The sequence below is a fragment of the Gymnoscopelus braueri genome, assembly GCF_963280865.1.
Source record: "Gymnoscopelus braueri genome assembly, chromosome: 13".
NCBI classification, from domain to species: Eukaryota; Metazoa; Chordata; class Actinopteri; order Myctophiformes; family Myctophidae; genus Gymnoscopelus; species Gymnoscopelus braueri.
Window position 1 is genome coordinate 24354079 of NC_137615.1, and position 18107 is coordinate 24372185.

The 18107-nt window shown below is 39.9% G+C and overlaps 1 protein-coding gene across 1 annotated transcript; it reads left to right on the plus strand.

Moving 5' to 3' along the window:
* The first annotated feature begins 2392 nt into the window (after positions 1-2392).
* ppp1caa (protein phosphatase 1, catalytic subunit, alpha isozyme a) lies at positions 2393-13709 on the plus strand. Its single transcript, XM_080448012.1, has 8 exons — positions 2393-2550; positions 2792-2902; positions 10002-10133; positions 10513-10743; positions 10848-10952; positions 11193-11416; positions 12584-12718; positions 13237-13709. The coding sequence occupies exons 2-8, from the start codon at positions 2848-2850 to the stop codon at positions 13351-13353; spliced, it is 999 nt and encodes a 332-aa protein (XP_080304138.1). The 5' UTR covers positions 2393-2550; positions 2792-2847; the 3' UTR covers positions 13354-13709.
* The last annotated feature ends 4398 nt before the right edge of the window (positions 13710-18107 follow it).

Here is an 18107-nt window from a genome sequence, read left to right on the forward strand (position 1 = left end):
GTTGGCGGCCATCTTTAATTCTCATTTTACGACCAGATCCCAGGGAAAAGTGCTTGGATCCGGCAAAATTTGAAATCAGCATACTTCAAAGATTCCATGTGCAAATTTTCATACTTTCTGCCGGAAGTGAACAACTGAGCCTATTTTTGTTACATATTTCCCTGACTATATATACTGCTTGAGTGCCTGTCCCTCCAGTTATTGTTTGTCAGCAGCAGCAGCAACAACTCCTCTGTCCTGGAGTCTCAACAGGCCATGGTTATGCGTCATTGAAGTGAGTTCTGTAGACAACCTTTGAATCTTATGTTGCATTATATTACTTTGTGATAAATGTAATTAATGTTAGTTCACCTGCTTGCCTTGAAACTTTAAGAGGGGATTGTGTGTAATGTGCAGTGCACATAATGTACTTTGCAGTAATCAAGGAAATGCAGTAAATTAACGTAGAGAATATTGTGCAATGTGTTTGGTGTTTAGTGCTCTGGTTTATTAGTGATAGGCCTACCCACTCCTAGTTAGAGTGCTACTCATCATTGTCCTAATTGCTGTTTATTGTTTGTGTTGTTGAGTTGTATAATAATTATGTCTTTCTTTCTTTCATAGTAAAAAACCATAACCGTGAAGCCGCATCACCTCCTTGCTCAATAAATCATGTGTGTGCAATGGAAATAAATGGCTTAAACGGAAATCACTTGTCCAACATTCTTGCCGATGTGCCGTGGCGATGTTAAATAACCTTTGAACCAGAACTCTACCTTACAATTATGATCTGCCTACCTGTGTCTACTTTCTCATCTACTCTCTCTCTCTCTCTCTCTCTCTCTCTCTCTCTCTCTCTCTCTCTCTCTCTCTCTCTCTCTCTGTCTCTCTGTCTTCTCTCCCTCTTTGTGCTGGCAACCAAATATTTATACCAGCATATTTATAATTTCAATTCATAATACTCGGTTGTTGTGGGGGTAACCGGAACAGTGGGCCCTTGAGCACAGTTTGTTTTTTATTATTTATTTAATTTTATATCATTCATTTGACTGCATAATACATTTAATGCCCAATATTTCAACAAATGCTACAAATTGATAACCTGACGCTTCCAGATCCAAGAAGCTTGCTCACACAGCTGTCTTGAGAAACGTAGGTACTCAATACCGCCCCCATCTGGCAGGTTAACAAATTGAAGAAGTAAAAAAGGGAAAAACAGCCAATTTAATGTTCAGTTTAAACAGAATGGGCAAGGCATTCAGGTGTCTCAAAACAGGGTTTGTTCCAATGCTGGCAATATTACTGTCTGTAATATACCACAAAACTATTAATTTTATCATGGTAAAGCTTATCCCCACAATATATTGTTTTAGCCACAGTAACAATGACAAATTTGACCCAGATTTATGAACATTCAACAATTGTATTTGCTAATCAACTTTGTTTTAGAACTACTACTACTACTTTTCCTTTGTTTTGTTTTTTACTGGCAGCCTACGAACCTTAAAACTTAAAAGTGTATTTCGCCAACTACTGTACCGAAGACCGGAGTTGTAACATCATATTAAACCAAGCCCCCAGAACCACGGTAGAACGGTGAAGATGCCGTCGCCTGGTGGTCAAATATAAAATTGCAATACTTCCACATTAAAAACGCTACTGCGCATGCCTCTATCGTCTGAAACGCTAGTGCGCTTGCTCTATTGGATCCAATATTGGAGCCAATTCTGAGAAGGTTTTGAATAAATTCCAGGAAGTAGGGGTACTTCCGGGTGCTTCACAAGGGGTGCTTCATGCGCTTGTGAGCAACTTTCATTGACATTAATTGGTGGGGCTGGCCCAGTCCGCTCTCTAGATATATTATAACTCTACTATGTATTAAAAAACCCATAGACGATTAAACCTGTTTCATTGTGCAATTCCAACTTTGAACACTTGATGTCACTCTTTGGGGATCTCTTCCTGTGACGTCTTCGTTGCCATTGTAGTGTTGCCATGTCCGCTTATTATAAGCAACGTTGTGCTTATTTTTCTGTAAAGTTGCTTGAAAATATTAGTTGCGGGTTGCGTTTTTTCCCCACATGCACGCATTGTGAGCTTGTAGATCAGTTATTTTGTTAAAGGGCGAAGGGCTCGCTTCTTTGGGGCTTCTTTTCATAGACCTGGTTGCTTGTTTCTCTCGCAAAATCTGGCAAGCAACACCAATTGCCAAGTGCCATTGATGCTATGCATTGATGTCATCGTGAACGACCGGAGGCGGAGCAGAACTACTGTAAAGACCGACGCATTGCGTATCCAATCCGGTGCCAGAGTTGGGGTTTTAAAATTGTACAGTGAGCCAATCAGGACGTAGTAAATCTAAAGAACTGGCCGTGAGTCAACCTCTTTTCAAGAGTGTGAAAAACACAGCCCTTGCCCCTTTTAAAGTTCCGTTCCGTGCTGCTGGGGGAAGATAAGGGGCCTGACCTACGGAGGGAAACGGATTACATTGAAATTAGAAACAAAAACCCAAAACACCCTCAGCATCGTTAATATACACCGGGAAGCATCGTTGTTCAGTCGAAGGACAAGGTCTGGTGGTGTTAAATGTGGCTATATATTTTTTTCTAATAACGCTGGCTAACTTGCTATGCTAGTTTAGCCTGGTGTTGCTAACCCAGTTGCTAGTTAGCTTAGCTTCCACTGTCGCTCATTGATTGCTCCAGTCAGCTAACATAGCTCTACTGTGAGATGTAACTCACTAAGCTATACGGTATGCTGTGAATAACCGACTGTGTCCGTCTTTGTTCCGCTTCTGTTCTTACAATCGAAGGTGCTGCATGACATAAAGGTGCTGACTGACTGAGAACGTCAAAAAAAATAAAGAAAATGGCGGAGCCGGACAAATTAAACATCGACTCCATAATTCAGCGTCTCTTGGAAGGTGAGAAGGACTCGCGTTTTAAACGCTCCCTGTTCAAAGCTATGTAAATAATCTATCTGCCGATCTTCATGGTGGTTTGGTGTGTGTTTCCTATTTCCTGGAGCATTTGGTAAGTCAACGCTAGTCAGCTGAGTTGCATAGTGCTAGCTAGTGGTGGAAAAAGTACTCACATTTTTTACTTAAGTAAAAGTATAAATACTATGTAGAAATACTTTGTTAAGTAATGGTTTGGTATTCACAATTTACATACAAAAGTAATGGCATCAACATGCACTTAAAGTACCAAAAGTAAAAGTACTCAGGAAGGTCCCATTTCACATGTTTTCCAAATGTATATAGAAATTTGAAAATAGCCGACGTATATAGGGCTGAAGTGGTTAATGTATGTTTTGTAATAATAATCAAAATCTACAAAGTAACTAGTAATTAAAGTTTTCAAATAATTGTAGTTGAGTATAAGTATAATATTTGCCTCTGAGATGTAGTGGCGTAGAAGTAAAAGTATTGAAAATTTTAAATACTCCAGTAAAGTAAAAAAAAATGTACTTAGTTACTTTCCATCATTGGTGCTAGCCAAGCTCACTCACTTTGGACGAGCGTTATCGTTAGTTCTTGAGATGCGGACAAAAATGGCTCAAGTTTGTGATACTACTTTGGGGGAATCCATTTCGCTGTTAGGTAGATCTTAATTGATGCTATGCATTTGTTTGAGATGCTGAGAAATGTCCACAGAGTACACGCAGTGGAGTAGCATGTGTTGGCCTTACACCCCCTTGTTGTAGATGGAATACCAGTTTAACTCTACTTCACTCCCAGCCTGCTGCTTTCTAAGACCATGGCCTGCAATGATACAGAACGGTGCAATTATGCAATCCATTTTTTACACTCATACTTGATCATCTCAACTAATACAAAGGGCTTGTTTGATATCAGATGTAGCAGCATGGGTTTAAGTTAATGTTGGTTCAGTGTCTGTTTTTATATATATATATATATATATATATATATATATATAATTAAACAATTACACTGTTTTCTACAGCCATAGCTCTCCAATTCCAATTATATACCCCATTTGTGGCCCTTTATGACAAATGTGAATAGTTACATGGGCATTATACAATTTATTATTGTAGCAAGTAAGTAGCCTTGAGATCCAATGATTCCCAAGCCATGAGGTTAATGGGCAAAGGATGGTTTATCTGGCTGACTGTTTGGTTTTGTTGACTGAATCGTTTGTGTTACCTATTCCTCCACTCTAGATTTATGAAGCAAAACACAGTCATATTTGAGTTAACATGCTGTGTTACTAGTGGGAAAAGCAGATTACTTAAGTAAGCATCAGTGTAATTTAGAAATGGCAAAACACATTTATGTTAATCATTCAGAGGCAAAAATGTGCAAGAATGCCTTTTTATGAATCATAATTTAGATTGACATTGAAAGATGGTCAGCAGGATTAGCTTTAACATTCCCAATCAGATCATTCTTAAGTATATATATTAAGTATAATGTCAAATGTCTCTGTATATGAGCACAGCGGGCAGTTTAGACATGTATTCATCATGGTTGTACTTAGCGTCTCAAAATACTGGTCTTTTCAAACTTAAGGTCCACATGATGGTGGTTGTATAATAGGGAGGGAGCCCTTAGGTTATCACAGAAGCATAAATGACTCAACGGTATAGTTCATATAAAGATCACAGGAACAAGGTTGTGAACTCCAAACACTGTAGACTTGGTTTATTATCCTGTCCTTGCAGGGCAGGTCCATAGAACACTGGCACTGCATCCATTCTCGTCTGACTGGTTACCATAGGAATGAATGTATGTTTACCTGTGATTCATAAGAACATTACTAACTCGGATGGACTTTGTCTCTTTGGCAATTATGTTTTATATTTATTACATCTGTATTGCCTGCGGTCATTCACATGGAAAGTTAGGTTGCGGTTGCTTGTGCGTTCCTTTTTAAGTGTGTGTGTGGCAGGGTATCTTAAATTTGGCTTATACCTTGTATTTGTTTACATTCCTAAATATAGACCGTATTAGTTCAAGTTGTGCTGGTGTAAGTGATTTAGATTTTTCACAAATGTGTGTGCAGCTTGAACCTCCTGGGAGTTTGACTTTGACTGTGGGCCCCAGCAGCTGCAGGACTGTGTTTTGTACACAGATTTACTTGGGCCGTGATAAGGTTGTCTGCCAAACTCAGGAGAAAACAAACGGGCTCGATAATGGCAGTATTTATATCCTATTATGTAACCTAGCTGACTTTTTTTTTTTTTTTTTTTTACCAGTTTCAGATTGTGGCTTCAGTGGTCGGCAATCGGCATATCTCACTACAGATGTAATGTTCATATTTTATTATCAATTCAACCTGTCCACTTCTGAGAAAACATTTATTGAGAGAGGAATAACTGTCAACTACATATGTTATATCAAAATACTTGAGTTCATTATCGCCTTCAGACTTTACAACAGCTCAGCAAACCCACCTGCCTGTGTTTGCAGATCAAAACCAATTAAATGTGTTTGGATAGTGAGAGGTTTCAATTGGATTAGCTACTAGGAGGTCTCTGTGAACCCTGGGGGGCTCTTGCCAGTAGTATGTCTGAGGAGCATGACATCACATAATCCTGCCCACCACGGCACCCAGCATGGGGCAGGGAGATGGGCACCAAACAAACTGTTGATTCTGCTGCTCCCTACTCCCCTCCAATGGCTTTGCTATTGTGCTGGCCCAACTTTTTCTTTTCTAGCCCGTGCTCAACGCAGCGTAAAGCCTTTTGTCTGTGGCCCCCAGCCTCTCTCCCACACCCCAATCTAAGCTCACGGTTGCCCATCGGCTATGTGGCTAACTTTGGAATAAGCTCTGTGATGGCTTAGCTGGTCATAATCCAGGTTTAAAGTGACGAGCACCGCTACAGTATTTATACCTACTTTTCACTGTTACGGACAATGTTTGGAGTTCGTGCCTTGAGATGGAGGCTGCTGTGTTTTCTTCACACCCATTGGTGGTTTCTACTTAACATTAATCCTTAACAAATGTGTATAGATTAAATTCCAAATTTTTACTTGCTCTTCTAATCATCCATTTTAGCATCCCACTTGGTTATGCTTGCTTGGCATTTTCAAGCTGTTAGCTTGTGGCTGTGTATTTCAGTGTTGAATAGTTAACAACTGTTCAATCAATCACACCCATATGTTTATTATAAAGCTTCGCTTGCAGCCAGCATGGTAATAAATGTCACCGAAAAAATGTGATACTATTCCTTTGCCAACATACATGAAGTAATATGTGCACTTATGTAATCCCCCCGTACAGCTTCTGTTCTGTGCTGCTCATGCATCTTGTTGAACATGTAGGAAAGATATGATTGGTTCTGTAATGGTACAAACAACCAAGGTTCCAAATTCCATCAATTCTTGCACAAGCCACCTACATTCAGGGGCGTCATTTGGGGTCCCAGGGGATGGCAATTGCCACCCCCTAGAGTTTTTAAGCTCAAGTTAATTTATTTTTGTGTATATACTCCATTATTCTTTCCCCCAGTTTAGCTTTTTGCGGATTAATCATATTTTAGATCTTTGTTGTTCAATGAAAAACATCTACGTACATGTGCAAGTGAAGCACATGTTGCAGACACGTTTACCATACTTAATCACTTTCAACCTGGTGTCCCTATTTTGGGCTTACCGGCAGCGGTAAGTGTTGGAAAGCGTCTGTTGTTGAGAATCTGCTGTTGAATGGCCACCCTGCAGTGTAGTGGTTGATTATCTTATCATTTCTTAAATGATTTAAGCATGCACGTGTGTGTTGTTGAAAAACACCAAGCCATTGGCTATTTTTAGCACTATAGTAGCCATATGTCTGTGTTGGCTGCATTCAGCAACTTTTTTTTCACACCTTCCAACCGACTGATCCCCCGACTTCATTCGACTGCCAGTCTGTAGTAATCTGTAGTAGTCTATTTGGTGGGGAGCCACCTTTTTAAATGGGGAAAAATTGCCTATCTACAAGCTCACAATACCGGTACTTAAATCGGCTATTATTTCGCCATTTTGAAATGGGACTCAAGTGGTCCCTTTTTTTGCCACCTCCTATTTTTTTGTTAAATGACGCTTCTGCCTACATTGCACAGCTAGCCATCAAAATGTCCAAAACAATACATCTAAAATCTAATCTATGCTGCAACATACTTACTTGCCTCAAGCAATGATGTTGAACATTATCCGTCCTGTGTTTCTGATGCAAAATAATCTGAAAGGACACAGTAAACTCACAATCGATGCATCCAGGGGATGCATGCTATTTTTACCCTGATAACGCTACATTGTGAACAACAAATCCGTGTTGAAATCATATTAAAACAGCCACTCGGTGCCAGCATTTCATCTGTGTGTAGTCTATGTTGAGTGCGTGGCTGCGTGCAGTCACGTCAGTCTCTCGTTCATCTAAACAAGCTGAAACACATTCTACGTTCAAATCATGCCCGAAAAACAGTGCCGCGTTGCCAACGATTCAAACTGAATTATTTGTATCCATCCGGATTGAATGCACCTTAAAATGACTCGGTACGAGACAAACTGCAAAACATGTGGGATGTGGACAGACGACTATAAACTATTGTAGAGTTTAACCACTGAAACCCTATATACTTAGTTGACCAGTCCCCATGGCTCTATACTGTCTAGGTCGGCACCTTTTTTTTCTGTACCTATCATTACGCATTGCGAGCTTGTAGATCCAATATTTTCACAAAGTTTGCCCCAGAATAGGGAGACTGGGGTTCATGTGGCTAACTGACTTGACAATAGAAAACTAAACTTTCAAGAGTTTGTGACTTTGACAGGTGGAAAACAGAGTGACCCATTATTTTAGCTACATTATATGCATCACTTTCTATGCAAAAATTAACCAAAAAGTCAATGCATTCAAATATAAATTTCTGTGCTCTTGACAGCCCTAGCCTACATTTCTTTTACATATAATTATTTTTGGATTTGGGATTTTTTTTTGTTTAATTTTCAGATTTTTGTTTTGTTTTACAACAAGAAATTTCAACTGCACAATCATTTTTGTCAACAAAATGTTTTGGGTACCCACTTAATTTCCCTGGGACCCACTCGAGAGATCACCAGTGAGTCCAACGGCTCATTGAAAATGGTTCAACATCATTGCTTAATTTTGCCTTGTAAATGACAAAGTGTCATTACTCAAAAATGCTACTATTCGGCCTGGGGCACCTAGGCTACAATGTAGCCTGACAGCGCGTTGCCGGTTCGAATCCCGATCCCGACGGCGTTTGCTGTGTCACTCCCCATTTCCTGTCAACCCACTGTACTATCAATAAAGGCATAAAAATATTTTCTATTGGAAGAAAAGAAAAACTTGTCATAAAGTCATGCTACGTATGGAAATGCAGTGTTTTCCCCATAATCTTTTAAGCCCTGGTGGTATGAAGTATGTAAGCTAACATTAACTAGCTAGTAGTAATCCCAACTAGAAAAGCGTGCTCCTTGGCACTGGAGCAACTTGGACGATTTTAGCCTTTTTTTAAATATTTAGGTTAAAAGAACAGAACGACAACGTTTCGATTTAAGGTTACATCTTCATCAGGTCATAAAGAAATACAGGCTACAGGTGATTTTTAAACGGGTGAGAGGCAGGGGCATGCCATTCAATTAGCCAATGTCCAGAGGCCAACAGTAGTGAGATGTGCACCTTACTACATGTGAGATACACCCGGTAACAGCTTAACTATGGTAATGTTAAATTCATCGAAAACACACGTTCTTGGTTCCACGTTCTTGGTTCGGCTGACTGATATTGTTATTCTTTTCCTGTGAATTTGCGTTTATAAAGCCTAAAAGGCAAACAGAAATCTTATTTTGATTTATGTTCCAATGTGCAATCCCAAAAACACAATTAAATCGTTAATCACTATTATTTGTATGACTATTAATTGTCAAGTAAAATGTCATGATTGTGACAGCCCTAATTGTGGAGACATTAATCGTTAACAATCTAATATATAATCATATTGCACACCCCTACAATGGGTAGACTGTACGATTATTCAGAAATATGAGGGGGACGAATTCATTTATTTTCTGTCAACTCAGTAAAGGGTTCCTTTTTCAGTTCCTTTTTAAATGGAGGCAAAACAACTATCTCTGGAATGTCAATGCCACTACAACACAAACACACACACTTGAAAGGTTGTGTTTCATACACACCAGGTGATTGCCTTACATACTCTATATGGAATTATCAGCAGCCAGCTGTATTGCAGTCTACTTCTGTCATTTCCTGCTCTTCATAAAGTTCTCATTTCACTTTCCCACAATTATCTACTAGACAAAAACTAAATGGGCTGCTTGTCAAAATCCTTGCCTGCCTGCATGCATGGATGGTTTCCTTTTGATAGCTGAAACTGTGTGAAAAACCAGTGAGTTGACAAACCTGCTACATTCCACTGCTCTTATCTGGTAACAGCAATGGAGCTACTGACGTAACAGCAGCTGAGCTTAGTTTTGACTATTTTCTTAATTGGTTATACTGGAAGTAGTTTTTCATGGTCTTGTGAATTTTGTTTTTATTTGATTAAACTGTGATAATGCACCTCAGCTCATGGCATTTCAACTCGGCTTCTTTTGTAAAGATGCTCCTCTTTGATATTGCATTTGATATTCAAATGCTTACTGGCTTCTTTCAAATTGTGCGCCATGCTCCTTTTGCAGGCTCTTTGCTGTATAGTTGCATCAGCAAAACCAATCGAGTGGGGTTGGCGGCTGTGTGAGGTTCTCTTAGCCTGGGTTTGATCAGCTTCAGAAGCAGCCAGCCCTTGCACTCATTTCAAGCTAACCAAATCAGACTAGTTGCGTCTGACTTTCTGAGACCACATTATCTAACTCGCACCTGCATGCACACTGCAAGTTCATCATGTCACTTTGTGGTTGAAAAGTGCTACACATCTAGGTAACTCATTGCGGTCCCTTTTGTTTACTTCAGATTCTAAGTGTGTGTGACAGTGTTCGGACTGAGCATGGGTTTGTCACTTCTAATCACTGCTCTGTCTCTTTGTCCTGCTTCCAGTTAAGGGTTCTCGGCCAGGGAAGAATGTCCAGCTATCAGAGAATGAGATCCGTGGCCTTTGCCTCAAGTCTCGTGAAATCTTCCTCAGCCAGCCGATCCTGCTTGAACTAGAGGCTCCTCTTAAAATCTGTGGTGAGTTATAATGAACTGGGGTCAATGACAATTGAAAATGACAAGAGAGCCACCAGGATGTGCTACATTTCACTGGCCTAGAGTTGAATCTGCAGCCTTCATTCCCATTGCCCTACCTGTCACCCAGACTGCATTCCTACTCTCTGTCTCAGAGTAAGAATGCCAGGAGTAGAATGTGTTGCCCTTTACAAATCGGCGCAATAAACTTGAAATGAGAACCTAGCCAGAGCTTCAAGTTTGGCAACATACAGTATTTTCACTGTAATTGACTGATCTCTGTTTATGGTCTGGTAGCCTGTTTGCCCTAACCACTACTATACTATCCATGTTGTTGTCAAGACATGGTGTTCAAATTTTACTTCTCTGCTGCCCCCTACAGGTGATGTCCATGGCCAGTACTATGATCTCCTGCGATTGTTTGAATACGGAGGCTTCCCTCCAGAAAGCAATTACCTGTTCTTGGGTGACTATGTGGACAGGGGGAAGCAGTCCCTGGAGACAATCTGCCTGCTGCTTGCCTACAAAGTCAAATATCCAGAGAACTTCTTTCTGCTGCGTGGCAACCACGAATGCGCCTCTATAAACCGTATCTATGGCTTTTATGATGAGTGTAAGTGCAACAGAAACCCTTAGACCAACATGCTTTCCCGTTTATGGTGTCATGCCATAATTGTCGCGCCCAGTACTCATCTTCTCCCCACCTTTTTTTATTAGGCAAGCGACGGTATAACATCAAGCTGTGGAAGACCTTCACAGACTGCTTCAATTGTTTACCTGTGGCTGCCATTGTAGATGAGAAGATCTTCTGCTGCCATGGAGGTAGGCCTGGACAGTGTACATATTTATAGATAAGACTTTGATTTACTTTTTACCACAAGTAGGGTCTTATGTTGTTTTTTTGCCTTCACTGTAGTTTTTAAACTCTGTAGCACTTTGAGATTTGGAAAAAATTAAAGTGCGTTACAAATACAATTTATTTCATTAAAACATTTTATGGTTCTAAAATTATATTCTCAGAATTAGTAAGTTGATTGTGTCATGTCCACATCTTCCTTACAGGCCTCTCACCTGATCTCCAGTCTATGGAGCAGGTACGCAGGGTGATGCGCCCCACAGACGTGCCTGACCAGGGCTTGTTGTGTGACCTGCTGTGGGCTGACCCCGACAAAGATGTCCTGGGCTGGGGAGAGAATGACCGCGGGGTGTCCTTCACATTTGGGGCGGATGTGGTCGCCAAATTTTTGCACAAGCATGACATGGACCTTATATGTAGGGCACATCAGGTAAATGAAACCAGACCGTCTGAAAGCTGGGATAGCTGCAATGTTGAATCTTTATCTGTTGCTTTTGTGAGGAACCGGTAATACGATTCCATTGACAGTAAGTGCATGGCGAAACAGGTTTCAAAATCACACTTGGCACATAATGAACATGAAGAAATCAAACAAAGCCAAGTCTGACGAGTCTGATTCTGTCTTACATTTGTGGAATGAGCAGCACAGCTGAGTATGTGGGTTGCGCCCATGAAAAATCTCTGCCTATGCAAACGGCTTATTCTGCTGCTGTTATTGTTTTGAGTTTCCTACCCCAGGTGCATGCAGGTACCCGCTCCGGGGGTCCTGGGGGGCTCTGTGTCACCCAATAGGATCCTACTCTAGCAGACCTCCAGGCCATTAAGGGGCCGTTCTAATTTTATCCGAAGGACAGGCCTTCATTTTCCCATGCACCTGCTGGCCTGAGTCCTGTTTAATGGAGGTTTTTCCCCAGAGAGGGGAGAGTGCAACAGCTTAGGAACTCGTGGGCCCTTGTCTCCCCATAGGATCCTATGGGGAGACACGGAGCCCCATGTACCCCCAGGTCAATAGCAACAGCAGGATAAGCTGTTTGGCACTGGCAGAAATTTGTCACATTTGTCATGGGCGCAACCCACATACTCCGCTGCGCTACTCATCCCACAAATGCATGTTCGTTACTAATGGGACGCCATTTAAAAGGGAAATATACAGGCTTTCCAACGATGTACAAGTTATTGCCAAGAGGGATTGTTTCAACAGAGAAATAATCTATCAAACACATTTGGGATGGCTGCAGAGGACTTGTATAGAGCCCTGAGGGACTCCGCTCAACAACGTATGGGGTTTAATTACGTCACTTTGTTCATACTACCCTAGCCGAACAAAGATCAGCGTTTGTTGTATGCTGCAGCCTTTAGTCTGTTTTCCTCCTCATTTCACATGTAATTTACTCGCACACCAATTTAATTTAAGCAACGTTTCGGTCAAATAGACCTGAGATGCCTGAAGGTGGTCTGTGCAGACGGTGTGCGGGTCATTTAATTGTATTCTCTGCGTTTGATCCCTGCCTACGCACGCGTCTGAGCCGATCAGGTGGGCATAAGACTTTGTTTCCTGTCACATGTAATTTAATGCCATGCAATCTCTGTCCTGAAGGTGGTAGAAGATGGATATGAGTTCTTCGCCAAGAGGCAACTTGTTACGCTATTCTCGGCCCCCAACTACTGTGGAGAATTTGACAATGCCGGTGCCATGATGAGTGTGGATGAGACACTCATGTGCTCCTTCCAGGTGGGTAGACAGACCTCTCATGGCTTTTCAGCCTACTGTCTCTTTAAAACCTTTGTTTTCAGCTGCCTAGGTTTCAAGCATTTCCTGCCTTTTTTCTGCCTGATGAGTGATTCATCATAAGGCCTGTCAGGGTTCCTGAAGGGCCTAGAAAAAGTCTGAAAATACCTTTCATAGTTTGTTTTGTTTTTTTCCAGGCCTCAATGTTTTAAATACTGTCAGTCTCAAGAAGAAGTCATAAAAAGAAACGTTCTTTTAGAATCTACCTAGTCACACTGACCTGGATTCTCATGTTTATTTTCTCTGGTAAAATTGGTCTCTTGAAGGGCAACATCGGTGACTTTTAACCTGAATCGTAGCAAAATGCTGCCAGCGCAGTCAGAACGTGAATTGATGTCCTCACAATTGAACCAAAATCTCCAATTTAAAGCATCTTTTAATTTAACTGGCAATTAAACATGCAGTCACCCTAATATCCTTAGCTGTGTAAAAAAACAACACATCTCTGTCCTGTCTGCCAGATTCTCAAGCCAGCAGATAAGAAGTTGTATTCTTACGGTGGCGGAGGTGGAATGGGATCCGGGAGACCAGTCACCCCACCTCGAAATTCAGCCAAGGGCGCCAAGGCCAAGAAATAACAGCCGCTGCTGGATCCTATTCCCAGAACCAGCCAGCCCTGTCGCTTCAACAACACTCTTCCTCTACCTCCCTACTTGTTTCTCCCTCTTCACCAAACAAAGCGACAAAGCAAACAGTATCCAGGGTTCAGTTCTGCTTTTTTGTTTTTCTCTAAAAACTACTATTTTTACCCGTTTGTGTGTCTGATTGTGTGCGTGTATGTGTATCTGTGTGAACGAGAGAAAACGACAGTGATGGGAGTTTGTTGTGTGTATGTTTTCTCCTGTACCCCCTGCTGTTACTCTGTCACTTTGTAGATTAAATGAGTCCTAAGCCCTCAGTGATGTAAATGCTCACCTGGGGGATGGGTGGGTGGGGAGGGAAAGGGGGAGGAAGAGAGAAAGGAGCCTTTACTGTTTATGTTAAGGTCCTGCACTGTTTAATGCTAAACACAAGCTTTTGTACATCCTGTTTGAGAGGTGTGTATGTGGGTGGGGTGGGTGGGAGAGGGAGGGTTTGGGGGGTCGGGGTGGAGTTGCACGGTGAAATGTTAAAACTTGATTTATACTTGGTTGCACGAGGGTGTAGTGCATCGAACATAGCAGATCTGCAAGCTCGCAGTGCATCGCTCTGCAGAGTCTTGACCTTGCAGATCTGCTATTTTTGGTGCTTGTCACAGGCATGCAACTAAGTGTAAATCAGGCGTAACAAGCACATACTGTACCACACTGAGAGCCCAGGTGGATATGTGCAGATGGATTCTTAAACTAAACGGATTCACCTCAAGCTATAAACTTTTTTCCCCCTTTGAAAACCAAGAATTGAAAATACAATCATGGAAGTGGAATGGTTTTTCTTTTCTGAAATTTCTTTTTTTGTTTTTTTGTAGATGCATAAAACAAAGGGTTTGAATTTTGCGTTTTTAGTCTTATCTGGAAGTCGAATAAAGAGAACCATTTATTTGAAATGTGCCACCGTACTGTCCACTGTGTGTTTACCATTGGCTTGTCATGTTCATGTATTCCTTCTCAAGTCTTTTCCATGCTTATTGTCTGCTCTTGTCTGAATATTATTATATTACATCAGGAAAAGCATTTTTTAAAGAGCCATTTAGCAAAATGTTCAAATCTAGTTTAAATGGGCACTGACCTCATTACAACTTTTAAAACTTGTTGTTTCATATTTCTACTTTTATTTGGATAGGATGATGTTGAATGGGGGAGTGGCAGATAAGAGGGATAACAATTGAATGCAAGTCTGAAATCTTGACATGGTCATTGAATCACCAGGGTGCCCCTATCTGTACTTTTATTGGTATCTGTGCCATTTCACATCTGGCTTCAGTGTGCTGAAAGGAGACACTTGAGTAGGGACTGACAGTGTTGCCATTCAGAGAAGGCAAGAACCAAAGTTTTTTTTAGTATTGTAAAATGAATTGGATGTCTCTTCAGTACCTGAAAAGCTACTTTTTCACATTTGAGAATGCAGCTTTTTGGCCTTTTGAAGCTTACTGTAAAATGTATATGAATTGAAGCCATAGATTCTACCATGGAGTCACTCTTAAGTGAGTGGTTCTGCTCATTGATCTACTGGGCAGTTTAATGAAAGATTTTGCTTAAAGATATTCTGTACATCCCCTAAAACAATATATATTGGAAATGCACATGGTTAATACACATGGTTAATACAATCTACATGTGTAACAGCATAGACATGTTAAATGTATTTTGCACACAAAATGCCTTATACAGTGTGGCTTTTTCAGCTTTCCATAATACTGTATAGAATTTTGTCCTTGAGTCTTGATGCAAAATGAAGCCCTTCAGTCTCGATTCAGACTGCATTCATTCTTCTCTCTGACACTAGTAGAACCTGTCCTCTGCTTCCTAACCTTGTGCACTGCTTTGGCAGCTTGGAAAATTCCACCTCAAATTCAAGTCCACCTCAGTTTGGTATATGGACCAAGAATAAGACCATAAACTAAACATGGATGTATAAATTAAGCTTAATGCAGACCAAGATCAAAATCATTTATGTTCAACACTATTAAGCAAATGATGGTACATCTGCATCTCTTTGTCCTCTTCCAGATTGTTTGGTTGGATGACAAAATAACGATTGTAATCCAGCGAAAGTAAGCAAATTACTGGTGTGTGTATATATATATATATATATATATATACACATCACCATTGTTGTCATCATTAGGTACCCCACAAATAGTATTTGATACAGGGTATTGTACAGAGTATGTTCTTAAAAGGTTGCTTGTGTGTGACATGAAACCCTTTTCCGATTCCATGTTTTACCCTAAGTTTTGGAGAGACAATTAAAATCAGAAGGATTAAAATTGCGTTTTTATAATTGTTAAAAGGGGTGCTTGTTGACTACAATATTCTTTTCTCATTTCTAGTAGCCTCTAATACAGTATAGGCCTATGTATAATGAACCACCATGATAAAAGTGCATTTATCTTTCCCATGTGATTTAGATTATTTGGTTTGAGCCTGTAAATAAATAAAGGATCTCTGAACACATGTGAACAAGAAGTAATTCAGCATAAGCTGTTATAGCAGACTATTTTTGTACAGTATTTCAGGGTCTTAAGTGGAGGTATAGTCTGGGTACATGGGGAAAAAAGAGGTATATGTTATAAGAGGTAAATAAATGTCATGTCGGTTGTTGCTCTGTTCCACTGCGTGTCAGGATGTGCAACCTCATTTCTCCAAACAGATGGAAGCAAAGCAATTAGTAATATTGGTCAACGGGAAGCATTTGCTGACAGTACATACTTCAGTAGAGTGTAGGGAAATTGAAATGTCTTTCCACCATCTGACAAATCGTCAAGATTTTCAACATGGTACCTCAGTAACTGCTGTGTTTTCTATACCATTTGCTCCATACAGGCAACTAACTGACATTTTTATTTGATATGTAAAGATTTATCTGTTCCACACACACACACACACACACACACACACACACACACACACACACACACACACACACACACACACACACACACACAATGCTTAGGGATAGGAAGTATAGTGGTGAACAGCTAAAAAAGCATCATGATAATCCTTCATGCAAGAGAACTGAGTACAGAATAGAATAGAATTAGAATTGAATTGATAAAGGAAATGGAATCACGTCACAGTTCAGATATGCAATAGCCTAGCTTTTGTGCATGTTCTTGAAAGAGTGCATAATTGCACTCTTCTTTTTTTAACTATAGCCTAAATATCATAAAGCTCACTTTAGTTTTAAGTAGATAGTACCCTACTGATAGTGAATACAGTATGTTGACAAAGAGTTCTTGAGAGTTGTGGAAAAAGGCCACTGACCACAGTTCAGAGAGCCAGTCTACCAAATTATGCGTTTTATACCAGTACACAAGCATTTAAACTCAATGACAATGTAAAGCAATTAAAAAGCTGCTGTTATAGAACAATATAGTTAAACACATAGGATTTACAGGTATACATGTTTGAAATAAGCCTATTAAAAACAGTTTCACCTCCATTTCCATGGCTGAGCTGTAAAATCTTCCGCTTGCATTTCATAATTGTTAAGCATTATTATAATTGTTATTATAATTTATTATTATTATTACTACGACAAAAGATCTATTCTTTTGTGTATTTTTTTGCATATTGTTTGCTGTAAAGAAAATTATGCAAGCTAATTTGTTACTGTAGGACAATTTTGACCAAACAGTGATGTTTTTGCACAATGTGCTGACTCTAAGAGATTAAATATTAGATTAATCAAAACTATAAGGAAATAATACTGGTTTGTGTGTCATCTGTTTTTCAATCAAATCAACCACAATCTGTCTTTGTTATGAGTAGGTAAAGAATGTCTTATTGCCTTATTTTGGATTCTTGTGATTTGGATTGGAGTACTGTGAGGGGATTGATGCTGGTCACTGGAATGTCTGTTGAGGTGGATCTGGTCACTCAAAAATAGCAGGGCTTTCACTGGCTAGATCTGCAATTATAAACAGTACCTTGATAAGAGTTCTTTATCAGCCAGGCACCATATCTTCTCTTAATTCTATATTTGAGCTCATGCCCATACACACACCCTTAGAGAGCCGTTGGTATTCCCTTAAACAGCTCTTTAGTGTCCCGAACAAATAATTAGTATAGTTATGTTGGGTTTTATTTGATATGATTTACATCAAATTCACCTCACAATGTGATATAACCTAAATATAACATAATAATTTTACTCAAAGGTAAAGAAACAGTAGTTGATAAGAGCAATGTTGTCAGTCAAACAAGTACTTGTGTACAATGTGTATATATGTCTATTTATTCATTTGCTTATTTTACCTGTCAACATGCCCACTAACAGTGTAGTGAGCAACTTTATCAAATCAAAACTTACCACAGTGCACCCCTAGGTTGAAAAACTCTAGCAATGAACAGCCATGCAAGTTTACTTTATGACCTATCCTTTCCTTTGGGTTACCTTTTATGAGTTTTTTTTTATGAGGCTGAAATGGCTATAGAATGAAGGTGGGTCAGTGCTGTCATCTAGTGAATTAATGGTGTTGTGTTAACATTACGTTCATTTTAGCCCATAGGCTGGGCACAATATAGTGTCAGATATATAATGAACTCTAAATTCAAGTCAAGTCAATTTTATTTATAAAGCACGTTTAAAAACAACCAGGTTGACCGAAGTTCTGTACAACATGATAAAACATCCTCAAGTGTAAACAAACAATGAACAACATTTAAAACAACAAAATTGTACAATGACA